The sequence below is a fragment of the Abramis brama genome (assembly GCF_963993115.1).
Source record: "Abramis brama genome assembly, chromosome: 22".
In the NCBI taxonomy this organism is placed as follows: Eukaryota; Metazoa; Chordata; class Actinopteri; order Cypriniformes; family Leuciscidae; genus Abramis; species Abramis brama.
Genome location: NC_139984.1, coordinates 18,188,301 through 18,212,596, shown reverse-complemented (window position 1 = coordinate 18,212,596; position 24,296 = coordinate 18,188,301). Strand labels below are relative to the sequence as shown.

The window sequence follows — 24,296 nt, the reverse complement described above, 5'->3', positions numbered from 1 at the left end:
CAATGCAGCATTCAAGTCCTGCAGGCAATTTGACAAATGAGCTACGTCCTGAGCTGAGGGGGATGCCTCCACTGCAGCACACATCCCAGAGCGCACGTGCCCGCAACCAGGACCGCTATGATTTACACCCAACATACCATTAGCCCAATGCATGAACGCTCAAGCACGCGCACACTCTCTCTCAGCTGCAGTGCTGTCATGATGTTCTGGCTTTAGCCTAAAGCTGAGGTATATCTGCTCTGGGCGAGTCGTAATTACCTCCACAATGCAGCACTGAGCAGCGGCTCAGAATATCACAGAGGAACTTTGTCCTTGTTGAAAGATATACGCGTCTTTTAACAGATTTCAAGCGTAACATTTTTTTTTTTTCTTAATCAGTATTTTACATCTGGGTTTCCAAACATTAATTTAGGTAAAATTGTACAAGGTGATATCTTTAATTAAACGTAATTTTAAATTTGATAAAAAGAGAATGCTATATTCAGAATAAATTTTACTTTTTTTAAAATACTATTCAGGTTGTGCATAATGTGATTTGAACCCTTTGAAGTCATTTTTTACCAGTATTATTATTTCAACAGTGAAGGTCATATGTTTTATGAATATGCATTTTAAAATTTAGGAACCATTTCATGCCTTCAGGGGAAAACAAAAATGCTTTTGAATTGCAAATATATCTAATAAAGTCCATTTTCCCTAACACATCTTAAAAACATAGCTATTTTTAGATTTAAACAGAGGAAAAAACCTATTCATCTTCTACATTGTATAGTGTCCTTATAATATAAATGAGATAAATTAAACGTATAATCATCATCCTTGAAACAACTTACAATTTCTTTTAAATTGAGCAAAATTGTAGGTGATATCTTCAATTAAATTAAAATTTTAATTTATAAATCTAAAACTGAGCTAAAAATATACTTTTTTAATCCTAGATATTCTCAGAAAATTAATTATCAAGATTAATGTACTTTTATTTTAGATTAGGCAAATTTAGGCATTTAAATTGAGCAAAATTATATAAGGTGATTGTTTTCTGACAATACATCTTTAATTAAAATTCTAAATTATTAATCATATTACATTTAATTTTGTACTTTTGATTTGAACCTTTTAAGGTCATTTTTACCAGTAGTATTATTTCAAAAGTTTACATCAAAGGTTTAATTTTTTTAGTTTACTGTGGGCTGTCAAACCCACCGTCAGCCACACACGCTCCTCTATAGGGGGAGTGATTTGCAGGTTGCCTGGTGGGACTGTGTATTGACTACCTTGAAATTACAGCATTTAAAAGGTTGGCGAAAAAGAGAAGATGTAAGCTGCTCTCTCGCAGCAGTGTCTGCATGCTCACCGGCAGCAATCAGCATCTTCAGCATATTGTGCTAACACTGCACAGGAAAATGTGAATTTCACTGAGAGACAGCTGAGTGCTGGGTAATTTAATTCAGGACTCTCTCTCTCTCTCAGCCAGAAGTGTAAAATGAGCCGTATAACCTTCAAAACCACGCAACCTTTCATCGGATCATAAAGGATGACTGACAAATAAGAGCAGTTAGCATTTAAGGAAATTACATATGTCAAATGATGAAACTGTTCCTATGCAGACTACTAAAGCCTTGCGGAAATCTGATCAGCAAATGACTGCGTATAAAAAAGCGAGAGCAACAAAATCAGGTTCAAATGTTTACAAAAGTGATTTAAAATCTAATTCAAACTTGGAAATGAACATAAAGATTTATGACTTAGAACAATTTAAAACAAAGAAATGTTACGACATAAAATAAAATTATTTAACATTGTGCTTTATATCTAGGTCACTAATAACAAGAAGTTCTTAAAGCACAAGATGCGTTTTGGATCACTCTCAAATCAAGATCACCAAAGAAAATGTCTTTCTTTAAGAATTTAAAAAAATATATATTTCATAAATGATTTGTTAAACTAAAATTATATAAACTATAACTATAATTAAATTATTAAATGAAAATAAAATTATTTTCATGTTTTATGAATTTTAGCATGACAAATCTTTTACCTAAAAACACATTTATTCTTTGCGCTTTAGGTTTGTCCTTCATATTTTTTCAGGTTTCCTGCAGTTGTGCCATACAAATCTAAACACTAGGTGGCAGAAAAGGGCTGCCTTTCTATCGTAAGCCGTCACAGTGCATTATTGTTCTGTAGCTCAATGATTTTTGACTAATCCCAACTAAATTAAATACAACAACTTTTCTTTTTTTCCACATCACCTTTCAAAGCTGCTCTAAATGTCAAAACCTCTTGTAGTGACATTAAGCAAATAATCAGCCTGGAAAAATGAGGCCTAGAGTCCACTAGCTTATCAAGAGGATAAAAGGGAAACAATGAAGTCCATATATAAATGCAAAAATGTGCATATTTTGACTGCCAATTTTCAGTTTAAGCAAAGCTATCTCACATAAAAACATTCTTAAAGATAATAAATGCCAACATATGCAATAATCAAACAACTGTACATAAGCAAATACTTAGTCCAAACTAAGCAATCCAAGAAAACCCCCTCGAGTCTGGGAATAAAATAGCAGCCTCTGAAAACTTCCTGTTTTATAGTATATTTCTGCTGTGCCAACAAAGCAAAAATATCCGTTCAACAGTATGCCAGTCCTTCATTTCACAGCATGGCCTCGCTTATGGCTACCATATGAAATAAACCGCATCTGTGCTGGAGAAAGTTAATGCAGCCTGCTGGAAGAATGACTCAGAGAATGTGTCAGAGTGTTGTGTGATGGTGGGATTAGCTCACAGTAAATTTCCTTTTCCTTATGACACGCTACTCATGCTCACATTCCTGCAGCTCGATTCCAGTTCCTGAAAAGAATGAGGTGCTTGTGCAGAGATGTTTGGAGCTCTGCTGAGGAAACATAGCAGGTGAGTCACTCAGAATCAAACACTTGTTTGTTGCGTGCTGGTGGAAAAGGGAACCAGACCACAATGTCACAAATACTATATAGCTGGTGTTAAAACTTTAAAATTAGCTTTTCTGGATATAAGAGAAACTGCTATGAAACAATATGGCTTCAGTGTATGATGTCTAATCATATTAACTCTTGTTTGGCTCGTCTAAAAGGCACAATCTCCTAAACATCTGAAAGGAAACTGTAAATTCCCTTTAGTCAGTCTGAGTCTGAGCGGGAGGGAAAGAGAAAGCAGTGGCTCTTAGTGGTTGTCTGGCTAAATTAAAAACAGTCAGTGAAATTGTGCGACTTTTGTATGCTTGCCATTATTCAGCCTTATTGAAACACACTTAGTTTGGCATAAAGGACTGAGGCTAATCATGGAAATGTAAAACAACTACAAGCTGTCCTTCAGGGGTCCCTGAATGCACTATACAGAGTCCGTTTAAAGAAGATATATAAAATAAAAACACTTTAGACATACTGTACCTAACCCCTGGTTTCACAGTTTAAGTCTAGTCCTAGACTAAAATATATGTTTGAGCTGTTTTAACTGAAAGCAACTTGCACTGACATATATTAAAATTGTTTTGTCTCAAGATGGACATCAGTAATGTTTTTTTCTAGGCCAAGTTTAATGCCCTAATTGAACTAAGGCCTAATCCTGGCTTAATCTAATTCATTTAAATGAAACCAGCCCTATTTCTATTATCTAATGTAGTAATAGAGTGGTGCACGGATGATGTCTTTTTGCAGGCCAAACCGGAAGTTAGCATCACCCTGGTTCCTTTGACAAAAAAACATTTTTTCTATTGTTTTTTGTATTACTACAGTCTTCGACTAATGAAAGCTTATGATTCTTACACGTTTTGTTCATTGTGATAATCTCCACTTTTATGAAATATGAAGCGTAAATACAATTCAAAAGAAGTCAAAAGCTAAAGGTAGGCTATAAATGAACTACCATGGTTGTATGTCCTCAACGTCAGTACGTCACCATCACTAAGCTTCCAACAACTCTTTCAGTCATTGTTTAAAAATATTTTCCCTGAAAGTTCGAGTTATAATAGCTTGCAAGGGCGCGATTATAAACACAACGAGGCTATGAAAGTGAGCTAGCGTGTAGATGAGTTTAGATGACGTTTAATGTCCCCGACAGCCTCTGTGTATCCCATTTAGCCACTTATTAGCAACCGCCTTTTACAAGAAAAGTAAGAGACCCTGGTACTGAAAAGGTTGAAAACCTTTAACGTAACTATTGAGAAGAAAAGCCAACGTAATCCAGTCCCAGAATGGCCAATCAAACTATTAGAAAACAAAAGGTTTTGTAAGATCTGGGATCTGCCTTTGTGTTGTACGATTACTCTTGGCATATCAAAGAAGCTTTGGAGTTGTGAGTAACCAGGGTGAACACAAGGGGACAGTAAAAGTCTTTAACATTTCACATGTCCCTTAATGGTAGTACTATGGTTAAGCGAGAATGTGATTCTTAGCCGGATGCTAGATCAATATAACTTTCTGCTGGTTTCTACCATCACTGCTCACCTCTTCACTGAGGTCTACATCAGAGGGAAAACATCCACTCCACCCCAAAACAGAGCAGTTTTAGAGACACTAGCAACCACAGAGATGGGCTCAGGAGGAGTGATCCATTGTGTAAGGTCTATAGAGGAGTTATTAGTGTGTCTCCAGACAGTTTGGGTTGCCAAGATGCCTCGTTGTCTGTTGAGTCATATAGAGAGGAGCCACATGAATCAGTGTCTTCAAGCATGGAAATGCAGTCATCACACAAAAGGGTGCAACAATGCCGGAGTGCAGTCAGTCTGAAAGTGAATATGAAAGTGCAAATATTACTGTGATGGAAAACCATTACAAGTCTGTAACCAACCATTCAAGATTGGAAATAGAAAACCAATATTAATGGATCACTACTCTGAATTTTAGAGGATATGCCCCCTATCACAGTATATGAATAAATAAATGCCAGAAATATTAATGAAATAAACTCTCAGAAAATAACTATTTATTAAAAGGCAATATTTACCTATGGAAAAACAAAACAAAACTTTTTTTTAACCTTCATAAAGCACATTTTCTGTAACTACATAAAGAAAACAGTATCAATGGTGTTGTAATGATTCAGTTTAATTATTATTAATTATAGTTTAATTATAATATTACTTGTATTATTAAAATAGCTAAATATAAATCCCTAAAAAGAATATTATGAAATATATCAAATTTGACATGACAAATAAACAAAACAGAATATTTTCTCTTAACTATATAGAGCAACCAGAGTACCATCCATTTTTCAAATTGTTAAATTGAATTAATGTTTTACATATAAATAATAAATCAAACTGTTACCTTAAATATCTTTATTTATGCACAAGATATTAGTAGTTGGGGTGAAGGCCTACACTGAGCATGATAAGCGTCAGGTGATACTTTATATCAGAAAATAAAATTAAGAAAAAACTTACTAATAAAACCCTTAATTAAGAACATCACGAAATACATTAAATGTGAGAAAATAAACAAAACAGAGGAAGTTGCTACAATGCATCAACATTTTTAATATATGGGCATTTTTATAACTTTTAGTGGAAATTTTGGTAATTTTCCCTCAAATAAAGCTATTTGGTTTGCTTTTGCTAAAAAAGAAAGGGAGTACTAGCGCATAAATCTATATCTGGCATGCACACACAGAGTGATTATGCCATTATTATGTATTCCACAATTAGCAGGGTTTATCAGGGGAAATGAGCTAAATAACAACAGCTCAGCTCAATTGGGAGGGACGTTCGTTCAGCAACAGCTGAGAGCTATTTGACCACGTGACTGGAGAGATGTTTCTGTCGCTGTAGCAGCCATCATTTCACCCAATACAAGCCTATGCTAAAAAGACAGAGAGGAGGTATAGTCATGGATTTGCACGGGAATACCGACTGAAAGGAACATACTCGCTCCACTCCTTCGCCTATGGTTTATTTGCCGGCGTGTATCCGTTGCAGGTAGGGTCTGAAATTGTTACGATTTAACACATTTGCCTGTCTTTTGTCTTTGCTGTGTGTTCACATGCAAACACTCGCGTTTTCCAAGCTTTTCGAAATCAAACACCAGTCGATGTGCTCATTCAACAAGCCGAAGATATGTGAAATGCGATATAAACGTGCTAGCTTGTGGAACCTTTCCTAATGCGTCTGTGTAAATAATAAATGAGTAACGTTAACGTTAGCTGTGCACTAAACAACAACTGCTTCCTGCGTTTGTAATGGGTATAAAATTATGTTTTAAACCAACAAAGATGCCTCGTGGACCTACGCTTAATAGTTTCCTACCCAAGATAAGTTTGGCAGCATTAATAGATTTGTGTGTCTGATTATTTTGTTCAGTGGGGACACTTAACCTTTCTGCGAAAGGCCAGGTAGTCGCATTACTATTGAATAGTGTGAAGCTCATTTAATTAGTTTGTATTTACATGAAAATTCTGCTTAAACTGCAGCCATTTATAGTTTTACTCCACGACCTCAAAGATGTTTGGCCTAGACAATGCTGGAGATGCTTCACTTTCGGTTTATAAGGTCCTTAAAGACCTAGAGCATTGGTGTGGAGCCATTTGTGTTAAGCTATCTGTACATTACTTATTTAACGTTACTACTAAATGAAGAACAACGCTATCGTCTAGTTACAATTCTTATACTAACTATATTAACAATCAAGCCCGTTTTTCTAATTATTTGTTTGGTGTTCCAAGAGTGCTATTTGGTAATAGCTAGTTTGTGTAATATTCTATCGACTTTTTTTCCTGCCTGGGGGAAAGAGCGTTTTTGAAGTCATGTTGGTTTTTTTTTGTGTGTGTGTTTTTCTTTTAAGTCAGTGTGTTCTTTCGTGAATAGACGTGGAATCGCGTGTATTTACCTGCAGCAGGGAGTGTGGGCCTTTGAAAGTGAGCGTTGTTTTCACACTCGCGCCAACTCCGCCAAGATCTCGCCAAGGAGCGGGAGACTTAAAAACCCGGAGTGGAACTAGGGTGATTAGAGAGCGCTTTGAGGGGGAAGGGGAAATCTCTTGCGCTCCGCTCCAGTCATATTTATTCCAAACTGGTGAGAAGCAAAGCTTAAAGGTGATGTAAGTTTTTGACTGTACAAAAGCATGAAAATACCATTATGTTTGCAGATATTTAGGAAACATGCTGAATTCACATACTCGTTTCTTTGGAAAACTTTGCTACAGCCAGTTATTTTACTTTGAAATGTGCATTCCGTGTCGGAATGTCTATTTTTGCACTTTGCCTATTTACCCAATTATATTTCAACACCCCGGGTTGCCAGTCAGCGAACAAACTTGGTCAGAGATTCACAACCTAAAAAGCCTCTGTATCCATCTAAAAATCTCTGAGCGGTAGCATATTAAAACGCAATATCAACTCACCAACTAAGTATGTAGGCTAAGTCTCCTCACTGTCGAGGAGAAGGGAGCGTGGGAAACAAGTCTCTCCAATATTTTGAATTTGGAATGCAGTACCCATTTCAACCGCTAGCTGTCAATATTACATACTGCACCTTTAATGCTTTGGCTTCTTTTGAAACTATTTTCATTGACTGAAGAAATTAACTAACTGGTTATATATATGTAAACTGCTAAATTTAACTTATTGCTTTTTTAACATTACAGCAGTAAACAATCACACTCATGTTGTAGGCTATATTTAAAGATATAGCAGAACTAACAACGATGTACTAAAAACAGAAACGTTTATCCTTTCGAGTTTTTCGCATGCAGATGACAAACGTTGTCAAAACAATCCCCGTTCCCGCGGATCAGTGAAAATTACTAAAAATGCTAGATTATGCATGCCAGGCCAGTAGTTGGCGACGTCACTTTGTAAAGAAACACTTCCTACCTATAGTATGCATGATGTCACTGTTTTCACAAATTCGTGTTTTGTGGGGTGTTTACACGACAATGTCCTGAAAACAGAAATGTTGATCCTTTGAGTTTTTCCGCATACAGGTGAAGTCAAAACGAACCCTATTAACATGGATCTGCGAAAACTATTAATAACGCATTATGCATGTCAGGCCAGTAGGTGGTGATGACATTTTGTAATGGGCCTATCCACCTTATGTTTCAATGCACAAGTAAGGTGTTTTCTGTGAATGTGTGAGACTTTCGATTTATTAGCTGCTGAAGGGAAATGCAAGAAGAATATATCAAAGTGCAGTAAACTGTCAAACTTTTTGCATTGCACTTTTCACAATGAGATGTTTTGTACAGCTAAAAATAACGACGCAAATGAAAAGAAGCTAGACAGGTTAAAATTACAAATGGCCATACCTGCTCTTACCTGAAAAATAAGGTGGATAGACTGAAGGCATAATATGCATGTGCATGACATCACCATTTTCACAAATTCATGTTTTTTGTAGTTTACACAGAGACGATAATGGTATAATTTTTGGTATCAAAACTTGCACTTTGAACCCATTTTCAAAAGTTTGTGTTTTCAGGCCCCCAAAATGCATAAAATATTTTCAGTTTTTAGTTGAAAGTGGTGTCATGTAAACTGCCCCTAAATCTTATTTTCAGACAGTGTCTTTGTCGCTTTATATTTGACATCACTGTTATTAGAAATATGACGTTACCACAGTTTTATTGTTGTAACTTGAACTTTAGGTTAGTAACTATTTAGTCGGAAACTGTGGTTCAAAAGGGTTTCTCATCAATGAGTTCTGAGATGACGCGCAGAGACATCAGCTCAGTGTTTGATGTCCTATTTAATGTCAGATTACTGTGTGGTTGATGTATTAAAGACAGATTAATCTTTCCTTTGTGTTTGCAAGAACAGTAGGTAGGACTGATTTACTGTTAACTGTCTTTACTAAATGCCCCTGACTGAACACAGATGTTATGGGCCTGTGTGACGGGTATCTCCTGACCCTCTGGTGTAGAGGACGTCCTGCTGAACTGACCTGGATTACAGCAATGCGAACTTTGTAATGTTAAACTGTGATTTGCTCATGTTCACCTCCCCCTTCACTAATGGTGCTTGTCTGGTTTGGGCTAACATGGAATGGCCTAGATTTTTTATTTGTTAAAAGAAAGTTCTTCTGATTGCATTTTATAGGTTTCATGAAGAACCTTTCTAACTTGGGATAGTTAAGTTAGTTACTATTACCTTAACTTCTGTTAGGGTACCTTACAATATAAAAACGTTCTTATTTTAAAATATAATTAATTTCAGCATCATTACTCCAGTCTTCAGTGTCACATGATCCTTCAGAAATCATTCTGATATGCCGATTTGAAGGAACAAGAAACATTTGACTATCAAAGTTGAAAACAGTTTCCCCCATTTTTTTCAGGATTCTTTTAATTTAAATTTCAGAAGAACAACATTTATTGAAATAGAAATCTTGTAAACATAAATGTCTTATACTGCACTTTATCAATTTAAAGTGGTCTTTCTGAATGGAAGTATTAGGCTATATAGGCCTAATATAATAGAATCACACTTTGCAATAGTTCCACTTTTGTTTAATCTATTGCTTATAGCGCAGTCATTTTGCCCTGTGCTTTATATATTTAGCAATATAGCATGTCAGTCATGAAGTAACAGGAAATGATCACTTTCATTCAGGCATCAGTCAATGCTGTTGGTGCAGACATAGACACCGATGTAGGGTCTTAGACATTCTGTTTGACCTGATACCCTCAGAGGTGAATTGATTTGTGTCTGCTGAGATTAAACCTTAAGTTACACAAGTCTGTACGTGTCACTGCAACTGCCCTGATCTTTGTTGCATAAACTTCACTAATGAATGTCTCTTAGTAGCCCATGTTCCCTGTAAAATCTCTCTTGGCACTTTTCCATGCGGTGAGGATCACAGGTTTGGTTCAGCTGAATAAATTATTGTCTTGGTGTGGACTTACAAGTCCTTCAGTTTGTGATGTTTTGAGTTAGCATATTTATCTGTTTAACATGCTTCTGAATGAATGTTTTGTTCAGAATTTATTGTTGGCAGATTTATTTTCGCTTCATTCAAGGGTGACTGATGGCATTTGAAATAGCTTTTGCTATTTTGTTGTTGCAAACTAAAGCTCCCACTACTCTTTGTTGTTCTATTGGCTTTGATACACCGAGCATTTAATTTGCTAGCGTAACTGCACTCATTTGGTGAATAACTCATTATGCTAACAATATAGCATGTCTTGACATGTAGCCCTTACTGTAAACTAGGAAATGCTGAGCTGTTGTAAATCTATTTTTAGTTTCATGTCTCCATTCAGAATCAGATCTAGGTCAGTCAGTGGTGAGCATGCATGGGGAAGTCATATTTGGCAGATAATGTAAATCATGAATGATTTAACATTTAATTTTTAGTGTGATGGTGCTACCACAATTGGGATGCTCTTATCAATGTCGTATGTGGTGTCTCAGATTATTTTTCACTTCCTTGCTCAGTTTCATATACAGTATTTCCCTGTTTTTACAGTCAAGTTGCAGGACAGGTTGTTGTGAAGAGCATCACCTCTTACCTGTAATGCGAGTTTATCCAGTTGGATGGACACCTTTAATTTGTATCCAAACTTTGACTGGCGTTATTCTGTGGAATACAAAATGCTATATTTTATGGTTCAGCATTTCCTGTCCCTACAATGAAAGTCAGCAGGGTCCAAAAAAACATTGGATTATTTTAATTTTATGGACAACAAAAATGCAAAGAGACTTTTTTTTTTTTTTTTACTTCTAAAAATATTGGATCATATTTATGTAGTTGTTTCATATTCAGTCTTTAAGTTTCAGTTAATGTTACTCATCAAAAGACTTAGGTAGGGAACACAGGGTAGGGACCATTAAAAACAAGAGGCTTCCTCTACCACCATCATGGCAGAGACTGCACCACCCAAATTTGGTCTCCACATGGGGCCTACATGAGTGTTTTAGCAACGTTCAGAAGATTTCTATCAGATTGCAGTATATATTTGTGAAGGGTGTTGTCATTTTCTGAAACGGTTCACAGCAGCACCTGCTGTGGCTCTGCCTAGAGCTGTTGGGCTTGTCTAGTGGGTGAGCGCTGGTTAAGCGTGCTCCTGTTCTCTCATAACGGCTGTCAGCCCCAAAGAGCCCTGTTAAACAATTGAAAAATATGATTGCTTTAATCCAGGGTGAGTCTACGTTCATGAAGGGAGTGTCAATATAAAGACACCCTGATCTCTTTCAATACAAATTAGACCTTCATATTTCTCAAACTTATTCTCACTGTTGATCATGTTATGTCTTGCTGGTTTAATGACATTTTATGTCATTCAACTTTTTTTTAAAGTTAAGTACTTAATGTCAAAAGTGTCAGCAATTTAAAAACCCCAAATGCGTTTTTAGCAATTCATGTTTTAAGTTAAAACTAACTCCTTTAGCTTATATGCAATTTAGCACATAAGTTATAAAAGGTAACCAACAAGACAAAACATGATCAACAGTGAGAATAAGTTTGAGAAATATGAAGGTCTGATTTGTATTGAAAGAGATCAGGGTGTCTTTATATTGACACTCCCTTCATGAACGTAGACTCACCCTGGATTAAAGCAATCATATTTTTCAATTGTTTTACACAGCTGAGTTCAGGCTGCTTGCCTGTTGCCTCCAAATGGTGTAATATAAACGTGTTTAAATAATATAAAAAGTTTTTTAAAAACCAAATCAATGTTGGTTTGTTGGCTTTTATATTTATTTTTATGAATATATATTTTATTGTCTTTTTAAATAGGAAAGTGGAAGGAGAGAGAGGGTTACTGGGTTCGGGACATGACCCAAATCGCACCCTAACCCAGGTCCTGTGAGCACAACAGCTTCTTGTGTGTCGTGAACAATGTGCTACCCACTGTGTCTCTGCTCCAACATTGCTTGATATTTAAAAGCAATTCTGTAACATTATTTCTGCAGTTGTAACCAGTGTTTATGCTGCCTTCCTGGCATGGTATATGTACCACTTTGCAGTGCAATATCTGCGATATCTGGATGATTTTCATTTGAATGTCTTCTAGGATTAATTTTGTCTCTCAGTTTAGAAGTCTTCACACTTCTTTAATCAAGCAGTGTTAAAGTGCCATTTGTCTGCCATTTTTCACCCCGTCTGCCCACTGTCTGAATAGAGCATCTGTGTGACATTTGGGTTGACACCATGATTTGTCATCTACTTTCTCGTTCCTGCTTTGCCCCTCACTCACAGCTGCCTGCCAGATGCCTCAGTATCATGATTAAAACCTGTCGAAGATAATGTCCCCATTTCAGAGTAGCGTCCGTCATCTTGCAAATACATGCTGCAACTTTTGAGAAGAGAAATTACCCTGATGATCGTGAGCATGTCAACCAGTGGAGGTTTTGTATATAGAAGCAAAATCTCTACTGGTTGACTTGCTCACAATGCCATCATCAGGGTTACTGAGCAATGAACTGACAGAATAATACAGTTGCTGTGCTATTAAAACAACTGTTGTCTATTAGTTTGTAGAGCAGGGTAGATTTATTTTGTGTAAAGCGTAAGCTGAATCAAGAAAATCAAGGGGGTGTTTTCTCATTAAAATCTTACAAAATGTTCAAAATTGAATCAAAGGTGCATGTAGGGAAATTCAAGTTGGAGGTACATATTTGCATCCAAGTAGGTGCAAGGTTGGGAGGTAGAAGTCTAGGGAAGCCCAGTTTTGCATAAGTATTAAATGTGGACAAGACAAAAGCCACCACTGTTCCCCAGGCCCAACAAATCCACCAGAACCCCATCACGCATTTCAATCAGCTCTACACAGAAGGGGTCGGCAAACCACCTGCAAAGTCCCTGCTCATAAACCACCAAAAAATTTAAACCAATCAAAAACAGTCAGGTTGTCACCTGACATGCCAAGCAGTCTCTTTTAAAACACCATGCAAAGAGTGAAGACGATCCTGCAGGGTCACCAACATCACCTTGCCCCAGTGTATCATGCAATAATGCGATATCTCACTTAAAATGGTCACCGGGTTCTAACAGATCTGTAAAAGGCTGTTGTCTGTGTGTGTTGGTGCTTTGCCACAGAGCTTAATTGCTCCCTGCATAGAGAGTGTGCAAATTAACATGTTTCCTACTTTCTAAAGGTTGGACAGCCATTGAAGACTGTATTGTTTGGCATTCACAAACTTGCCACCCACTTCTTGGTGTTCCTCTGCCTTGGGTAGGCCAGTGGCGGAGAGGCGTGACCCATTTAAAAGGTTGTTTACTTGTATCAGAGAAAGGGCTAAGATGCACCTCAATGAACTCTTGTCTACAATTCAATTACCCTTGGGGCCCTTCAGCAGCTTATTATGAAATGCTGTTTTCAATAAGCAGTTTCGCTCATTTATGCACTGTACGGAAAGAACAAATGACTTGACTTTATGTTTTGGGAGATAACAGCCATAAAGCTTTTTTGCTGTTTTTTTTCTAGTAGACTGCCCTAATTGTTGAATATCAGATTTAACAATGATGTAATTTAGGAGGGCAGGAATTGCGTTAGAAACCAGGACATCGGGTGGGGATTTCACACACGGCACTGGTATGTCTAGTCTCTAAGCATGTCTAATGAAATTATTTTTTTTTTCTCCTCCTTGCCTCTTTTGCCACTGACCTTGTCTGGTGGAATATTTGCTGGCCTGAATTTGCGGTTTTCACTGAAAACATTTCGGCTCTGTATTTTTATATATATGTATATATATGTCAGACTTTTTATTGCTCTTCCTGTTATCTTCAGACTAGACAAGCTTAAGAGGAAACAGCCTGTCTTTTTCTCTCCTTTATATCCCTTATTTTTAAAGGGCATTGTGTGAATCAGTCAAGAGCGGGTTAGTTGTGGTAAAGCTAGAGATTTGTTTCTCCTATGAGCATGTCATGTGATATAATGGGACTCTGAAAAGTGCCTTGGACCAATAAACCATATTGTAACACACACAAGTGAGGCATTGAGCATGCAACTGACAGAATGATACAGTTACTGTGCTATTAACAGTCCACTCTTGTCCGAGTTTGTATAGGAGAGTAGATTTATTTTGCTTGTCAAACATGTGCCTAATCAAGGGTGTCTCATTAAAATCTTACTAGATATGTAACTTAAGTTCAATATTGTTTTGTTACAAAACCAAAGATCTGCTTGTATAACATACATGATGCATATACACATTTCATGATCCGTTTTGTGTAATAGTAGTAGTTTAATAAACCTAGTAATTCAATTCACATTTGTATAGCGCTTTTTACAATACACATCATTTTAAAGCAGCTTTACAGAAAATGCCTGTTTCTACATTACATTACAACTTAGAGTAATTTACAGTATCAGAAGTGACTGTCCATGTAATGCCCATATTTCCAGAAATGTGTAGTTCTAAGATAATACAAATTATGCTGTATAGCCAACATGTATTCATTTAGGCAGAAACTATTATCTCATTAAAGCATTTATTTCAAGTTGTGATCACAAAATATAAAAAAATTGGCAGTTGTGTATGTTGATTCAGAGTTGGCGTCACCTGAAGTCCTGGCTTGGATTGGCGTAAACTCTTTTCAAGTGTTGGGTCATCCAAAATCTTTGTAAGAGGATGGATCCAAACTGGAGCTGGCGTGATCTCTAGTAGAAACAGAAAAGAAAATGGAAAATAATTGTAGTTACTGTTCATAACATACAAGGCAAAAGACAAACATGTGCATTTAATATGATATAACTGCTGTACAAGTTACTGGAGTAAAAGGTTATGAGATGTATTATGTAAATGCATGACTAAAGAGATGTCTTATCTAGATTAAAACCGGGAGAGTGACTCTGTGCCCCGAAAATGATCAGGAAGGCGATTCCAAAGTCTAGGAGACAAATGTGAGAACCGAGTGCTCTCTCCCTCCTTTAGTGGACTTGGACATCCTAGATCCTACCAAAAGTCCAGAGTTTTATGACTTTAAAGAGCATGATGGATTGTAGGGCGATAGAAGATCGGTTAAATACACAGGAGCAGAACCATTTAGGGCCTTAAAGGTCAGTAGTAATACTTTGTAATCGATACAGAACTTAATAGGTAACCAGTGTAGAAATTATAAAATTGGGGTTACGTGTCCATGTTTTCTTGACCAGGTAAGAACTCTTCGGACAAGCTGTAGCTTGTTTAAGGATACAGGACAACCACCTAGTAATGCATTAATCCAGTATGGATTTCAGAGGTCATGAATGCATGAACTAGCTTTTCTGCATCAGAAACAGATAGCATGTTCTGTAGCTTATCGACGTTTCTAAGGTGGAAAGCTGTTTTGTAACCTATGAAAGACAAGTTGCTATAACTATTACTAATATAACTATGACTTCAACTATAGAGGATGAAGTAACTGTACAGCCTTCTAGATGCAAATTGTATTCTCAAAGAGATTCTGTGTACAGGTTTTTTGTTCCAATAACGAATGCCTCAGTCTTTAATAGAAGAAAATGACTTGTCATCCAATACTTTATATCTTTAACACACTCTGTCAGTTTGGATAATTGTACTTTTGTGTTATAGTAATATCTATTATTAGTTAATAAACAGTAATTTATAACTGTAATGGTAAAAATAACATGATGATTATACTGTTGTTATTGTTGGTGGTTGTAGTTCTATTGTGATATGGGAAAACAGGCAACCGTAAAAAAGTTGCTTTGTTTCAGTCATTTAACTGTGTGCCTTTTTTCTCCCTTTAATCTCCCCAGGTGAGCGTTACTAGCAGCTGCTTTGACCTGGTTTCCCAGCAACCACTGGCATAAAAACAGCGGCCTTGGCCTCCTTATTGGTGGAGGGGCATAGGTGAAGGAGTGGACCCTGACTGCCCTCTTTCTCTGTTATTTGCTTCATTTTGTGATAAGAGGGGGAGTAAAGTGCTACTAAGACTACCCAGAGCATGGGGCAGAAGGTTCCGGGAGGCATAAAGACTGTGGACATGCGGGACCCGGCGTTTCGGCCTCTCAAGCTAGAGCTGCAGGCCCTCGACTACACCAAGCCTTCCCGTCTGGATATGTTGTTAGACATGCCATCAGCCTTGCAGGATGTCCAAGTGCAGCACTCGTGGAACAATGATGACCGGTCGCTTAACATCTTTGTTAAAGAGGACAATAAACTGATATTTCACCGGCACCCTGTAGCGCAGAGTACAGATGCTATCCGGGGCCGCGTGGGATACACACGGGGACTGCATGTGTGGGAGATCAGCTGGGCTATGCGCCAGCGGGGAACCCACGCCGTTGTTGGTGTGGCGACGGGTGAAGCCCCGCTGCATTCTGTAGGATACACTGCACTTGTAGGAAACAATAGCGAGTCCTGGGGCTGGGACCTGGGACGTAACAAACTCTATCATGATGGCAAGAATCAGCCCAGTAGGACGTATCCAGCTTTTCTTGAGCCTGATGAGACCTTTATCGTTCCAGACTCGTTTTTGGTGGTCCTGGACATGGACGAGGGGACTTTAAGTTTTATTGTCGACGGACAATATTTAGGGGTTGCTTTCAGAGGACTCAAAGGAAGGAAGCTATACCCTGTAGTGAGTGCTGTGTGGGGACACTGTGAAATCAGAATCCGGTACATCAATGGACTTGATCGTAAGTATCACCCTTTCTGCTTGTTTGAATTTGCCTGTTTATCTATGTCTGTTTTTTCATGGCTCCTCCACTCGTCTCTTGAATAACAAGGTTGACTCTGTGGGTTGTTAAACATTGAAAGTGGCTGTAGCCAGTGTGTCTATGGAAGGGTTTGTTTCTCATTCATTAATTGTATGAAGCCAGCTCAATTTACCTGATAAAAGCTATGATTTTCCGAAATCACCCCTATACCCTTAAATAGGGCACTATTTGAGGGGACAGCCATTTTTAGTGGTCTCCGAAACTATTAGGGGTGTAACAATACATCGATATGGATCGATGCCACGTAAAATATCGATATGAGGTACCTTTATTTTGACACTCTCCACATCCTTGCGTAACGTCCAAGCATTTATGCCAAAGCGCACATTTTCATTTACTCACCATACTGTCTGCTGGTGTGTCTTTGTAACGTTAATCTCCTCATCTGAAATAGACGCCTGACAAGATTGACTGAACCCTAAACGCGTTTTGTCACAAAAGCCGGTATTGTCCACTGTCAAGGCATCGCGAGTTCATGTTTTACAGCAGAAACCGACAAGCACCATTGTTTGTGAACACAACCCGTAAGTCCGTTTTAGCGAATCTGCATGCAGTATTCAGGTCAGGTGACAAGGCTGCTAGTCACTTCGAAAAGACGCGCTAGCTGAGAGGACTTTCGTCAAAGCTGACTAAAAGTGATCGAGGATGGATCATTTCACTGAATTTGATGAACCCATGATATCATCTTCGGGGCGTAAAAGGAAAATAAAAGCTGAAACTTTTTCACGGAATCTTGCTAAAGCAGCACGTTACAGTGGTGAGGGAAAAGCTCCCTGTATTGCATGTAATCACACTCAGGCGTCTGTCAGCTGAGGAGATTAACATAGAAACCTAGATTAACCGAGTGTTTTATAATGTATTTATTTGGGTTTTGTTTAACTCTGAAACATGAAACGTGGAGTTATCTGCTTTTGCCAAAAAACGACTGTTGTAGTTATGTGCTTTTGCTAAAAACAAACTTTTAATATATAAAAAAAAAAATACTTTGAATGAACTTTTAATTTTGTAAGTAACCTGTATTGGTATTACTTAATCAAAACAACCCAGCTGCAGTTTGATTGATAGTTATGTTGTAAATGTCCCAAATGGGAGAGGGTGTGCAATTTTCAAGGAGTTTAATTAAATGTTCATGTCATATTTTGGTTGCATTTGTGAGTTAATAAAAATGTAACTGGTTGTGTAAACTTGGCACATAATATCTAAATATCGATAAATCAATTGATTAAGTCCTGAATCGAATCGTAATTGTATTGCAGAATTTTGAGGTTTCTGCAAATATCGCATCGCTGGCTGAGAGATTCGATATCATATCGTGATGAACTGTCCAATTTACACCCCTAGAAACTATAGTGGACGTTATCGAGTGCACTCAATCCCACAATCATCCATCCGTTGATCACCAATCAAATCTTTTTATTTGATTATTAAATTATTTAATTGTGGTTTATACATGCTTTCCATAGCAGAGTTCAAGATAAATCTTTTCATTACTACTGGAGATGCCAGTTTGCTAAGTTTCATTTGATTATTAAATGGCAAGCACAAACTATGCAAAAGTGGCAGCCCTTCAGGCGCACTCAGTTTCTGAATTCACTCACTTGTTTTCATTCACTCCTTCAAGTGGACTATATTAGTGGAGTAATGTAGGGAATAGTGAATGAGGGTAAAGGGGGCGATTTCGAACACAGCATATGACATCATTATCTCACACACTTCCTGGAAGGTAATCATTAAACTGGCCGCTTTGCTCTGCTCTTTCATTATTACGTACGTCTTGAGCAGATTCCACTGCTGCCTGATCAGGAATATTTAAACAGACATTCTCCATTATAGAGAATCAAAACTGAGCTTTTCCTTAATGAAAACTATTATTAGCCTGATTATGTGAGACACCTATACCTGTTTGATAGAAGTCTTCTCAGGCTCCTCAATGGCTAAAACAATGGCTCAGTGGTTATATTTTGTTTTTATAGTGCGAGTAAATGTTGTATATTGTTCTTTTAAATGTAGAAATTTCACATTTTTGACCATTAAAATGTTCTTCATATCAGCCAACATGTTCTCTAGATCAGGGTTTTTTTTATCTAATTTTATTTTGTCATCCATAGTTTTAACAATAAGAAATGATAAACTTATTGTAAAAATTTAAGAGTTGTTGTAGCTATTTATGGCAATATTGCTCTGAATCCGCTTTAGAGAGAATATTTGCGCAATGTGTATTTGATGCAAATAAATTCACATGGCCTTTGGGAACAAGTTGTCTGCACTTAATATTTTACTTGCAGAGTAGAATTAGTCTTTATACACGAACAGCTGAGTTTTAGGAACGGGTTCCCTTGCAATGGCAGTCAATCTTTGATTCTTTGAGCCATTTAATTTTTTTTTATTTTTATATTTCCTTTTTTTTTTTAGCTTGTTTTCTTCTAAGAGTGGAAAAGGTCAAGGGTTTTGAAAATTAGTCATTCATTCAAATGAGAGCTAGCTAACATGCAATGTCTTCCATCAAATTGTACATTCTTGATTACATAATTTTGTCTGTTTTTGCATGTAGTTTCTGTGAATCTGACTCATTTCCTCAACCCAGTATGCTGTAATGAGTCAGTTTTGGAGGGCATTCTTATAATGTTATCATTCTGTGGTCATATAATGAAAGGATGCAGGTGAGGGCCAGACTTACTCATGTCTGGGCTTCTCGGGAGTCGGGACAGCTGTAACCCGCCTTACTCTCAGTGGAAGCAGTCTCCGGACCACTAATTATGGCCTTTCCATAGGAATACCTTTTATCACCTTGATGTTTTGCATGCCATTAGATGATGAAATGACTCTTAAGCCTCTTTCCTGAGTGAGCCATGTGTAGCAACATTTAATGAAGGTCTGACTTTGGGAAGTATTGGTGCTGCCTTACTGCATCAGTTCAGGACACAGGTGTTCCCATTTTTGGAGAATTCTCCTCCCGTCTGCGTGTGAGAGAAGAGTAGCCAGAGTATTACTCAGCCTCTGACTCCAAGGCCTTGGCTTCCTTTTGTATCTGTCTTGTGTCAGTGCCTTTAATGCATTCTTCGTCATGCTTGTGGTCAACAGAGGTATAAATGTGCTGTTATTCATCCCTTACATCACTCTGTTTGGTTTCCCCAGTGTCTCGTTTGCAAAAGTGTGCGTTTTATGAAGTAATCTCAACATCCGCGCAGGTGGTGCTGTGTGGAAACCATTCAGAAATTCAAAGTACTTGCTGGTGTGTATATGGCTGGGCTAAATGGGACCTGTGGGGAAACTTGTTATACTTTAAGCCAGGTGCACACTGTATGAATTTTTTCTTTGTTGGCCACAGTTTCTTCTCTCTGTAATTGTAAAAGAGTTAAACCCAAGTCTTTATTATATCAGCATCAGCTGATGAATTGCTTTTGTCAGTTTTGTAAGCTAATGAATCCATACACTAATATTTCTTCAACTTTGGGCATTTTGGCCATGTAGACTTTTAGAAAACAAAATTGAACACATCCATTAGGTTTTTTTTTTTTTTTATGATTACTTTACATGCATGCATCTCTTCTTTTATATTGTTTTTAAAATTATTTTATTTTAGAAAGCCATGAAAATTCCCACTACAACTTAATTTCCACCACATCTCAAACTACGTGTTAAAGCACTTTCAAAAATATACAGTGAGGAAAATAAGTATTTGAACACCCTGCTATTTTGCAAGTTCTCCCACTTGGAAATCATGGAGGGGTCTGAAATTGTCATCGTAGGTGCATGTCCACTGTGAGAGACATAATCAAAAAAAAAAAAATCCAGAAATCACAATATATGATTTAACTATTTATTTATATGATACAGCTGCAAATAAGTATTTGAACACCTGTCTATCAGCTAGAATTCTGACCCTCAAAGACCTGTTAGTCTGCCTTTAAAATGTCCACCTCCACTCCATTTATTATCCTAAATTAGATGCACCTGTTTGAGGTCGTTAGCTGCATAAAGACACCTGTCCACCCCATACAATCAGTAAGAATCCAACTACTAACATGGCCAAGACCAAAGAGCTGTCCAAAGACACTAGAGACAAAATTGTACACCTCCACAAGGCTGGAAAGGGCTACGGGGAAATTGCCAAGCAGCTTGGTGAAAAAAGGTCCACTGTTGGAGCAATCATTAGAAAATGGAAGAAGCTAAACATGACTGTCAATCTCCCTCGGACTGGGGCTCCATGCAAGATCTCACCTCGTGGGGTCTCAATGATCCTAAGAAAGGTGAGAAATCAGCCCAGAACTACACGGGAGGAGCTGGTCAATGACCTGAAAAGAGCTGGGACCACCGTTTCCAAGGTTACTGTTGGTAATACACTAAGACGTCATGGTTTGAAATCATGCATGGCACGGAAGGTTCCCCTGCTTAAACCAGCACATGTCAAGGCCCGTCTTAAGTTTGCCAATGACCATTTGGATGATCCAGAGGAGTCATGGGAGAAAGTCATGTGGTCAGATGAGACCAAAATAGAACTTTTTGGTCATAATTCCACTAAAGGTGTTTGGAGGAAGAAGAATGATGAGTACCATCCCAAGAACACCATCCCTACTGTGAAGCATGGGGGTGGTAGCATCATGCTTTGGGGGTGTTTTTCTGCACATGAGGCTGGGTCTTCCAACATGACAATGACCCGAAGCACACAGCCAGGATAACCAAGGAGTGGCTCTGTAAGAAGCATATCAAGGTTCTGGCGTGGCCTAGCCAGTCTCCAGACCTAAACCCAATAGAGAATCTTTGGAGGGAGCTCAAACTCCGTGTTTCTCAGCGACAGCCCAGAAACCTGACTGATCTAGAGAAGATCTGTGTGGAGGAGTGGGCCAAAATCCCTCCTGCAGTGTGTGCAAACCTGGTGAAAAACTACAGGAAACGTTTGACCTCTGTAATTGCAAACAAAGGCTACTGTACCAAATATTAACATTGATTTTCTCAGGTGTTCAAATACTTATTTGCAGCTGTATCATACAAATAAATAGTTAAAAAATCATATATTGTGATTTCTGGATTTTTTTTTTTTTTTTTTAGATTACGTCTCTCACAGTGGACATGCACCTACGATGACAATTTCAGACCCCTCCATGATTTCTAATTGGGAGAACTTGCAAAATAGCAGGGTGTTCAAATACTTATTTTCCTCACTGTAAATGCTTAATGTTACTTTTAGTTAATAAAAATCAACCCCTGAGACAAAGTGCACAAGGTTGAAGAAACCCAAATATGCAACAAAGATCTTTGCGTTCTTCTTTATTTGTTATCATATTACCACACACTCTCTACGAAGAATAAGCTTGTTCGCTCCTCATACGCCCAGCCACGACAGACTCCCGGCACTCCTAACATTTACGCAAGGTTTTGGGCTTGTGCTGTACCATGTTTATGTGTGTAAATGAGGATATCTGAACATGAGTGATATAAAACACCCAGTCTGACACACAACCCCATCATAGTCTTACTGGGAAGGACAGCCTACGTCAGGATTTACAAGTTTACAAAGTATTTGAGTGATTGTTTCTAATGAATTTCTATCTGTCTCTCTCTCTGCCTGTAGCTGAACCTCTGCCATTAATGGACCTCTGTAGGCGCTCGGTACGGGTCGCGTTGGGGAGAGAACGACTGAGTGAAATCCATGGACTGCCCTTACCTGCCTCCCTTAAGAACTACTTGCTCTACCAATGATTATAATAGTGCCTTTACAACCATTCAAGGCATAGCATCCACCTCTGTTTCTCTCTGGGATTAATCTTCACTCTGGCAAGCCTGTTTCATTACATCTTTGTTTTGGTTTCGGTGCCGTTCTCGGTCACTGGGTATAATACCAACACATTTTTTATTTTATTTTTACAAATCAGAACAAGGGTGTCTCATGCTTGATGCTTTCAGGATCAAGTGTGGCAACGTCTCTTGCTTCGCTCATTTACTGGATATCCACCCGAATGCTTTCGCTGGAATCCTGTGGCAGATATGAAAACAAGAACCCTTCTTCTCTCTAATCATGGCTTAGTGAAACTTCAGCTGTTTGTCAAGGCCTTTTCCTTTTATAATTTTTTACTCAATCCTTCCTTTTTTTTTTTCTTTTTTAAATGAGATTTTGGCACCTTTCTTGTATCATGTCATTCATTTGAGGGTCCATATAGTGACTCTTTACAGGCAATGCAAAATACATTACCTTCTCAACACCTTTAGGCTTAACAACCAGCAATTTTTTATGTTGATATTGACATTTTTATATGTTTTTCAACTGTCCTTCCCCTTGCGGTCAGTATAATAATGTAGCTGAGTCAACTTCCGATCCGTGGCCACGGTTAACAGGTCAGCAAGTTGATGACACACTCAAGGGAAGGTGATGTCTTTCCCTGCTCACTCTTGGCAGGTTAAAAATAGCCTGGTTTTAGCTGTAAGTCTGACCGTCTGGCCTGGAAAAAGTCTTTGACGTCTATGAAGGGGGAGTTGAGAGGCTAACATTCATGGAAAACAAACACGGCTAGTGCGTTATGCTAGCTTTTTTAATCTCTCGACAAGTCCCTCACCTCTGTTAACACTGCAATATCTGAAGTGCCTGGCTCATGATACTGGTATATTAAGAGAAAGCCATGATTTAAAGTCATTTTTATATTAAATTAAAGATAGCATCACTGTGAAACTATGTAGCATACATTAATCAATAAGCGGTTGTATAGCTTGCTTTCTGTAATGGCCCCTAAAACCTGTGAACACCCTTCCCACAATTACTTTTTGCCGGTTTTATTCGAGTGTTTGTTTTTAACCTGTTGATGATTTGAGAAAAGCAGGGATTGAATAGTGACACTGCTGTGTGGTGCCTTGTCTATGACTTAATGTTAAAAGTGGCACGCAGGCAAATGTTGATGTTTCTTGCTCTGTTATTTTAAAGTCTTGATGCAGAGAAAGTAAGATTGCCAATTATTGTCTTTTTCTTTCCAGATGTTTTTTCCCCCCCATTCTAGTCTTTTAGATGTGTAAATGTAGTTCCTGTTTGGCAGCCATTTTGCTAAGCATTAGGGGGATAGTTTGGTTCCCTGTTTTTAAACCCTTTCTGCCTGCAGACCACCATTCTCTTTGTATTCAGTGATGTAGATAATATTGGTAACTATCTAATAAAGTTTATTATAATTGACATCTGTTCTCTTTGTGGTTTTTATGCTCTTAAACCCCATGAAAATGGTCTGTTCATTAGTTAATCTTTTTCATTTGCTTATTTACTTAATTGTTTTCTTGTTTACTTATTTTTTGTTTACTTATATCTGTAACTTTTTCTGTTTAATATTAATATAAATTCACATTTTGATTGTACAGCCATTAATCATGATTTGCTAGTTATGAATGGTGTTAGGACGGGACGCTCTCATTCTAGAGAGCATTTGATTGGATGGAAATCTGTGCAGTGCAGGATGACTCTTAAAACATTTAAATATACAGTCTGTCACTTCTGAAAATATTCAAGGATAAACCTTGATTTGTCTGTCTTGCTTTTAACGCAGCATAAAGTTTACAAATTGATAACATTTCACACAGAATCAGGTTTGTCTTGATTTAAGCTGCAGTCTGTTCAAAATTTACAAAGATGATATAATGAACAAGTACATCATGAATCAATTTTCCAAACTGTGTTTTTGT

At 37.7% G+C, this 24,296-nt stretch overlaps 1 protein-coding gene across 2 annotated transcripts; it reads left to right on the top strand.

Moving 5' to 3' along the window:
• The first annotated feature begins 2,783 nt into the window (after positions 1 to 2,783).
• On the top strand, positions 2,784 to 23,796 carry spsb1 (splA/ryanodine receptor domain and SOCS box containing 1). Of its 2 annotated transcripts, none has more exons than XM_084099173.1 (3): positions 2,784 to 2,910; positions 15,678 to 16,559; positions 22,213 to 23,796. In XM_084099173.1, the coding sequence occupies exons 2-3, from the start codon at positions 15,866 to 15,868 to the stop codon at positions 22,338 to 22,340; spliced, it is 822 nt and encodes a 273-aa protein (XP_083955299.1). In that variant the 5' UTR covers positions 2,784 to 2,910; positions 15,678 to 15,865; the 3' UTR covers positions 22,341 to 23,796. The 2 variants fall into 2 exon arrangements, with proteins under 2 accessions (XP_083955299.1, XP_083955298.1); XM_084099172.1 differs by lacking the exon at positions 2,784 to 2,910 and adding an exon at positions 5,788 to 5,953.
• The last annotated feature ends 500 nt before the right edge of the window (positions 23,797 to 24,296 follow it).

Coding starts and splice junctions, on each gene's coding strand:
- spsb1 (XM_084099173.1), top strand. CDS start 15,866: ATGGGGCAGAAGGTTCCGGGAGGCATAAAGACTGTGGACATGCGGGAC. Junction 16,560..22,212: donor GTACATCAATGGACTTGATC/GTAAGTATCACC, acceptor CTCTGCCTGTAG/CTGAACCTCTGCCATTAATG.